This window comes from Montipora foliosa, chromosome 14 (genome assembly GCF_036669935.1).
Source record: "Montipora foliosa isolate CH-2021 chromosome 14, ASM3666993v2, whole genome shotgun sequence".
Classification (NCBI taxonomy): Eukaryota; Metazoa; Cnidaria; class Anthozoa; order Scleractinia; family Acroporidae; genus Montipora; species Montipora foliosa.
Genome location: NC_090882.1, coordinates 16953174 through 16961866, shown reverse-complemented (window position 1 = coordinate 16961866; position 8693 = coordinate 16953174). Strand labels below are relative to the sequence as shown.

The following is an 8693-nucleotide window of genomic DNA, read 5'->3' as shown; positions in this document are numbered from 1 at the left end:
ACGCGCGGCTAAGGAAAGGAGAGGAATTCGGATAACAACAAAAAGGCACTGATTCAGATCAATTTTACAATACAACGGATGGAAATCAAAAGTTTAAAAAGATGCAGCAAAAGATGTTATAATGTCAATATAATGGGATTTCAAAATACGTTTTTAGTTACCGTCATGTCGTTGAACCTTCGCGATGCAACCCCTTGCTGATGTGGTTGTAGAGATTGTTTCAAATGGTGCTGTACATTGTACAATCTTCCGCTAAAAAAATTTCTAGTCACGAAAGAGAAAAAACAAATCGACGGTATCTTACACGCAAAACATAAAGTCCGCACTAAAATTTCGAGGGAACTACGGCCGGTCTTGGTCTGAATAAAGCAGAAGTAATAATCGACACGCAGACCGAAGCTCGAAAGCAATACGTTTCACGCGTGGCGAGCACGGATGCAGTTTCTGTTAGGGGCTGGCCAAACGGGAAATGTTTGGCGACCAAACGACATAAACATTGTTTGATGACCAAACATTTTAACCGTTTGGCCACTCGCTTCAACATCATCCCGTTTGGCCCCAGGCCCTTACGTGTTAGAAATCAGGGGCGGATCCAGGATTTTCTGAAAAGGGGAATGGGGGGGGGGGGGGAGGGGGGCTTTGTACGCCTTGGTAACTTTCAATGCCATCGGTGTGGAAGGCGAATACCAGGGTTGTGGAAGGTTGTCCAGGGTCATCCCCCTCCCCTCCCCCCTCCCTTGAAATTTCTTTCCGATTTTTTCCTCTAAAACGCCATAGTCGGGCCTGCTAAATGTACGCTAATCAGTCACCACTGACAGAAGGGAGCCAAACCTGTTGACCCATACTTAAACTCATTCGTAACAGTCGTGGTAACGGATAGAAATGCAGTTTCTGTTTGCACATATCTTAGTACCAGACCATTGTGGGAAACACGTCTGTAAGGTCACATTTCTCCTCCTGCGGCAGACTGCGCGAACACGACCATCACGTTTCCTAGGTAACCTTGTAAATCAAATAGTCACAAAGATTTTTATACTGAAACTCTGCAGTTATATTGAACGATTATTCGCAATCGCACGCCGTCATTGGGGTTCTATCGGATCACTGTAGTTAACCGGAGGAAAGTTTGGAATCGGTGGGTGGGGATTTAAATTTACCGCAAGGCGGCAGTGACGGGTGGAGTTTTCTGGCCTCCTTTGCCGTCGCTTGTTTGATGGTCCACGCACCAGACAAAAACCAGAATGGCTACAGCAAAGGATTTACACCGCTTAAAAGCTTGAACCATGTGAAGAAACATTTCAAATAACTGAACACAAAAATGTGAAGAACCCCATCTTAAACAAGGAACCCGGCTTGCTATTGGGAAAGCAAGAGGAGAACATTAAATCGGTGCCAATCGAGGGATTTGAGCCAGAGGAATTCACTGACACGCGAACCCAGCCAACGCCACAAACAGTGGAGAACGCAGAGTCAGGTGATTTCAAATTGGTTATCACATTGCAGGGAGTAGAGATCTTATTCCGTGAAAAGTGCCTATGCTTTATTTATCAAATGATGAAAGAAAAACATCTTTAAATAAAAAGAGAAAAATAGAACCATTTTCTGTTGACGCAGCTTAAATAAAGAATCAATTGCTTAAAAAGGCTGGTTGAACAAGGTGTCAACAACAGAATTATTGAAATGTCCATAGTAAGAGCGTCGAATACACTGTTGTTCAACGAAAAGAGAACAGGCAAGTTTAAAATTTCTAAACTAAAACGCCTATTTGCCATTATCGCAGCGGTCGCACTGTGTGAGTATGCGCTTACCCTTGGAAACAAAGAGAAGATGTCACAGTGCTCGATCCGTGGAGCCCACGTTTCTTGCTACAACCCCGGAAAAAAGTGCGAAGGAACTCATATTTTTCTTTTTACGACCCAAAGACAGTTGAACAGATGTTTACGTTTGTTCATTGTTTTTTGCCAATGTCGACCGCCCACGTGTCGCTAATGGTTTTTTTCCCTCGTAAAGCTGGTCCAAGTCGCCATTGTGGCCACTTTTACCGGCTAATAATAAGATTAAAAAAGGCAATAATTTAAAAAATAATTGAAAACATAAAGTAGACTAAATTCATTCAAATCTCTGGACTTTTCATTCAAAATACTACTAAACTGAAACTGAACTCATTCTCGACATGACTGGATAAAAAATTAATGCACCAACACCAATCTACTGAAAGACCCGCGGGATCGACTGTACCTCGTTCGAACGCAATCACTCGGACTCTCTGTACACCATTGCTATGAGGACAGCTATTCTCAGAGTTAAGTTTCCAAACTCCTGAATTCAAGATTTTGGATGGCCAAAATCCTGAATTCAAGATTTTGGAATTCAAGATTTAGGTCTTCCAAAATCTTGAATTCAGGATTTTGGCAGTCCAAAAAGAAGTCGTTAATTCTAACTCTAAGTCATAACTCTACTGAAATAACTCTATTGATAGTTAACCTCCATTTCTATACCTGCTATACCACTATGTTTACTATGAAATTGAAACCAAAATTTACAGCCGTATCATGATACGGTCCAACTATAAAGTGCCACTAAAAGCAATTATATTCATACAACCTTGGAGCGAGCGTGTTCATGTTAGTTTAGCACATTTTCCAGCAAAAGCCACCACACGAGTTTTCCCCATAAATTGTTTTGTCTACATGCTTTGAACAGGAAAACAATTAGCCAATATCAAAAATACAATAATACTCTTTGTTTGTATCTCCAAAATTTTGCATAAGCATTGTTTTAAGTTTCTCTTGGGACCATTATAAGTTCCAGGAGAAAATAAAAACAATGCTTATGCAAAATTTTGGAGGGACAAACAAAGAGTATTATGGTAGTTTTTACATTGGCTAATTCATGCAATAATTCTGAATCATTTGTCATCACCAAAAACTGAAACACGTTTTCGTTCGATGGTATTGCACAGTCATTTTTCCGGGCCTCATATCGGTCCGTGAAGCTCTAAGGATGGTACTGTAAAAGCAACGGATTTCTAATTTGCTTAGTTATGTCAACTCTGTCAGAAAATATGAAGTGACATAAGTTGTGAAATAAATCGCAGTGTCAGTCGTCACGAAAATCTAATTTTATCTTTCTTCTTACCCTCATATTTCAATAAAAACCCAATAAGTTTTGGGGTAATTTATCAAGCAGTAGTTAAGCAAACGTACCGGAAACATTCTAAGCGAAAACAAAAAAATTCTTATTTTCTTAATTACCAAAGAACAGGTACTTATTTGTTTCAGTTGAGCCATAATTTCAGCAGCCGTCTTCACTTAAATGTGACAGTATCACTTAGCAAATCACGAGAACGTCGAAAGACTTCTCAGTTTTCACTAGAAGACTTGCTTTCCTTGTGAAACAAGGTTGAAAGATTGCTTGTGGCAATTGTCATGCAAAATACGTTGTGGTGAACATTTCATTTCAAGGTACTTAACAACAACAGAGTTTTCTACAGAGTCAATACAATGGGAAGTGCAGCGTAATTTCGCCAATGGCACTTTGGATTTAAAAATAATTGCTCGTTGCACCTGCTCGGAAAGTATTTTTGAAATGTAAATGGCAGTGGATAAATTACAAATACTGCTCATGTAAAACAACGGCCTTTTCAGAAAAGAAAAGACCTGAGGCCTCGAATGGATGAAAATATTCTTTTCCATGACGGTCGAAGTGTTATCGTGAAAAAATAAAACAAAGCATTTCTAAAACAAGCCCGCCACTCAAGAAAATTCAAAACATGTGCCGTTAAACATCATTAAAAGAGTTCCGAGTGGCCAAAAGTGGTATTAATTGGTATTTTAGTGATACTGAGACTACAATTGTGCCTTCCATGCGGATGGCCTTGTTTTCCCCTCTGAACCTTCACTTGGAGTCAAAGTTAAACAAGCGCCCAAGGAAGAAAACAAGTTGATTAGCGTACAAGAACAAGGAAGAAAGAATATCTACCCAAAAATAGCAACGTTTATTCTTGTTATGCTAAAGAGAAACAAATTAACGCCAGTTACAATTGTTATTTCACAAACCAGTAATTCCTTTAACCAGTTTCAAAAGTTATAGAATGTTTTCCTTTGTGGAAAACGATTTAAGAAGTCCAGCAAAAATATGGCCTTTCTTTGAAAATGAATTTTTAAGCCGTCAGCTGCTTGAATGGAAAAGCTTTTAAAATTGCCGATACGTTGTAATCCTATACTTTACCACCAGTGAAGACTAATGGACGAAGCCACTCCCATGAATGTTAGCTTGTCGAAATGATAACTATCTAAAATTACAAAGAAATCGCGGCGAGTTTAACTTCAAACTTAAATGTTTCCACGCGTTCGAAGATAGCACTCGTTTTGTGGCGAAAGAGTAACGTTCATTACGCGACGGCATTACAAGGTTGGTTGGAGATTTACTTAAAGAGTACAAATGTAGATGACTAGTTATTATCAATCAACTGTATCATCGTTCAACTTCTTCAGGAAAATCTCGCACTGTTTACGGGACAAATCTAAAAAATAAGGAGGATATTCGTTGGACTGTTACACTTAAGGGATAAAAGATAAACTTGTGCGTTGTTAGTCAAACATTAATCGTCGTACTACCTTCTTAATAATGGCGAAATTCATATACTCAGTGATTTTACACTTTCTGCGGACTTGACATGAAATAGTAACCCAAATCTACAGGACGCAGTCGCCACAGTGGTTCTAACAGCGAATAGTCGGCGGATAGCTGGCTAAAGAAACAAACACAGCTAGTTCAGTAATTATTTCAAAACTAATTTAAGGCGAAGCTTGTAACATTTGTACAATGTAGTTTTTCTGATGAAAGGAAGAAAACTATCCAACCAGATTGAATACCCTGAAAATAGATTTTAATATCTTTGTGCCATCTTTCCACACTTTCAAAAGTTCAGTGAAAAATTGGAAGATCTTTTTCAAAGTTTCGAAAAGAGGAAGAGCGTTTCTGACGTCTCGCTGTGCATGTCATTTAAACAACTAAAGACCAAGTTAGGTTCATCAAGAGATCGGTAACAGACGGCATACATTGAAAATCGCCGTTGAAGCTTATCATCACTTCAGGACTTGAAATGAAAATTCGCAACTGTTTAAATAATCCATTCATAACAAAAGGACGTTCTGCATAAAATACTGTGGGAAAGGATCGTTTTAATGTGACTGCATCGACGAACGAAGTCATCTAAAAGTTTGGTCTCATATTTGGTGATAACTGACGCAGCGTTTGCTTTACGGGCTTTCTCACAACGGAACAGAAAAACTACGCCCCTGCAGTAGCTTTTTATTTGAATGGTCACGCGTAAAGAGTTTCAGACTCAAAAAACATTTTCAGACTTCGTTTCAAGGACGACTTGCCAGTAAAAAAGCATTGTTCATCGGCGACTGTTGCTCTTGTTGGGACACAAAGGCTACACCTGATGGGACTTCTTTTGAAAAGCTAAAGGAAGTTATTAGATGAGATCTTGTCTTCAACTTCGATTCCAATACCGATACGTTTTTCTAATTTCCAACATCATGGAAAAGGTCATCGTGCCTCTTATTTCTTACAAATAGGAAGTTACTTTCAATCGCCTTCTCTATAGGACCAAGAAATGTCTTAAGGAACTTAACCGTTTTACACTTGGTAAAGCTTCAGTTAATTACTAACTGAATTTGCCGAGATAAATTATGCATTTGTCGACCTGTTCGAACAAAATTTGTAACACGAAAAACGGGAATGTATGTTCTCTTTCGAGTTTAGCACAAACATTTGGAGTATTCATTCAACCGTTCCTCTCGAAAATTCTACCCGATAACTCGCGTTTTAAGATTCAACGACAATGCATTTTTTTTGTAGAAAAATGAAATTTCCGGTTGCCAAAAAAATAAGCTTATGTAAAAATAGCTTATGTAACCTTTCCCAGCGAAAATTCGGCTAATTTTATTTTTAATCAATTTCAAGCAATGCGCTTCAGAGGAAAATATAACTTCACGCCTAACTTTTGCGATTTACGAAAATAAATTAGTTTAAAATACTTGCAAAAGAAGAGGACTGAGCCCAGTTTCATGGTGACTCCTTATCCATAATCAACGGGGAGCTGAGAGTTTCTTAGCACACACAGCAGACTCGCCATTATCTATGGACGAACCAAAAAGCTCCATCGATTGTATTAGGAAGAGTGTTGGTCACGTTTTGTTTTCTTACACTTTTTTGTTATTTTAAGCCTAGTTTTTTTTTAAGGGCTGTTTTTCATACAAAGGGAGTGTAATGTCTGCATTCCAGACAAGACCATACAGACAGATGTACGAACACGTTTTTGGCCCCCATTTTTTACTGTCCTTATATAATATGTTCCCTTGAGAAAACTAGGCTTACATGCAAAGGCAACTCATTGCAGAAAAAGTGATTCTTCGAAAACTTTCTACTCTACCTGATGCCCATGCATGCAGAGTAAGGTTCTTTTTCGGGATCGCTTGATGCAAACTTTTCAGTTTTAGTATCGCCAGTGGCTGCTGAGGTTCCTGACTCGTTTTCATAAGTGTACACGATGCACGCGGTTTGGAAGCGTGATGGGAAGTGAAAGAGTGAGAGCTCGCAAACACATTCCTGTGTTGTTCGCGTCGTGTCATGAACCAGATTATCGTGCTGAGGTTACGAACCATATAAGTTGCATTCAATCCAAAAGACAACCTTTCTTTTAGGATCATCAAGATTCCGACTCCTCTCGCCATTTTGTGACGTTTTGTTTTTCGTAGGAAAATGAGTGACACGAAAGATTCTGACAACGAAAACCAAGAAGAGCAGTCCGATGGTTCCCCCACCTTACACCACAGAGTCCCAAAATGCGCTCGGTGCCGTACACATGGCACAGTGTCATGGCTCAAAGGTCACAAACACTACTGCCGCTGGAGAGATTGTACATGTTCAAAGTGTCAACTCATAACTGAAAGACAACGAGTTACAGCGGCTCGTGTTGCGTTGCTAAGGCAGCAGCGAAAGGGAGCTGAGTTAAGAGCGAAGTATCACAGAGAACTGGAAAACGCCAGATTGACTTACTCTATGGTTTATCAAGCCAACGGATTAGCAGGTATTCTTGTAACCTGAAGAGGCGGTTGCCACAACCACTATTATTAGGGGAGACACAGGATTAACAATCATTACACTTTTAGTCGAGTTTCAGTCGAGTGTCGTAAAACCAAAACCAAAAGCAAAGTAATTACTTTGACCAATCAAAAAGGACAGAGACAATCCAGTAGACCAATCAAAAACTCGATGTAATAACACGCAGCAGACATAATGCGCGAAAATGCGCATGTGCAAGCCACGACTGGTTTTGGTTTCAGTTCTAATTGCTTGAAAAAGTGGCGCGAGAACTTTGAACCAATCACTGAGTGAAGTAATGCAATACCAAAGCAATTCGCTGATTACCTTCGACACTTAATTGAAAACCGCTCTAGCTTTTGGTTCCTGTTGTTTTTCTCAAAAATTTGATTACAAGACCGATTCCTTCAAACGGTTACAAAAGCAAGAACGAGACGATCGACAGTTGAGAAACAGTTATCACAAATCAATTGTTGTAATGTAAATATTTATGTCACTGATCTGGAGATTTCCAAGTGTGTTAACCACAACAATTGGCTAGAAACAAGCATCTTACACATAAACAACAACGTAATTATGAGTAACCAAGGACGGAAAGATTAAAGAGTCATTTAAAAATTTTGCCAGCAAAAGGAGATGTGGCACTGTGAATGGTTTAAACCGAGAAATGACGTACCTCAATATAACTTAATCTTCTTTTTAACAACAATCCTTCAAGTGGGATCTTTACCGCAATTGCTTGTAATCTCGCAATCTGATTGACAAATTTGCCGTTGTCGATAAGAGTCTGAACAACGCTGCTCCCATCATGCTCGCGTCAATTTGTCACGCAATGTAACAGCCAATCAGGAACGCTCATTTTGGGAAATAAACCAATCATATTGCGAGAAAGTTATAGACTACGCTTGCTCTTTCTTTTTGTTATGATTTTGGTCACGCTTTGAAATGAACACTTTCTTTCGCATTGAATATCGTGGTAAAAAAACCAACTCGAACATTTTCACCACTTTGATGACGAATATCTTTTTCGATAAGAGTACAGACAACGCTAAACCACTTTCGATTCGTTAAATACATACATACTTAAATAAAATAACTACTCCCCATAGGGTCTTCTAAGAGCCAATGAAACACAATCAACGAAACCACAAAACAGAAAAACAACAACAGTTAGAAATCCCAACTGGCCGGAGGCAAACCAGTTGGCTATTTACAAGTGCAGCCGAGACGTTGAACCAACCAGGATCAAAGCCAGGGTCTTGAATTCCTGATCTCAAGGCAAGCGCCCTAACCAGTGGTATGCACTGCCTACTCATTACTACACTCACCCAAACCTCATACTCGTCGTATCTTTCTTTTTCCAGGATTTCCAGGCAATCACCAGCACCCTTTTTACCACCATCCATCCGCTCATCCCAACATGGGTCGACTTGAATCAAGGATAACCGAAATTTCGACAGAACCTGGCAAGTGCATGTTATCCTGTTTACAGTCTGTTTTTATCCCAAGACGTCATTGAAGTCAGTTGATGTTATGACAGGCCTAGTTATAAATTCATACCCTTAATTTCATCCACA

The 8693-nt window shown here is 39.4% G+C and overlaps 1 protein-coding gene across 15 annotated transcripts in view; it reads left to right on the top strand.

Moving 5' to 3' along the window:
* Positions 1-8693, top strand: part of LOC137984296 (doublesex and mab-3 related transcription factor 3, truncated-like) — a 63702-nt gene that overhangs the window by 53111 nt on the left and 1898 nt on the right. For 14 of the 15 annotated variants that reach the window (XM_068831427.1, XM_068831425.1, XM_068831416.1 and 11 more), the window contains 2 exons: positions 6771-7102; positions 8481-8582. In XM_068831427.1, the coding sequence (XP_068687528.1) occupies positions 6775-7102; positions 8481-8582 (430 nt within the window). In that variant the 5' untranslated portion in view covers positions 6771-6774. Of the gene's footprint in view, positions 1-4126; positions 4414-6770; positions 7103-8480; positions 8583-8693 lie in introns of those variants that run through there. The other variant, XM_068831423.1, reaches the window with a different exon arrangement.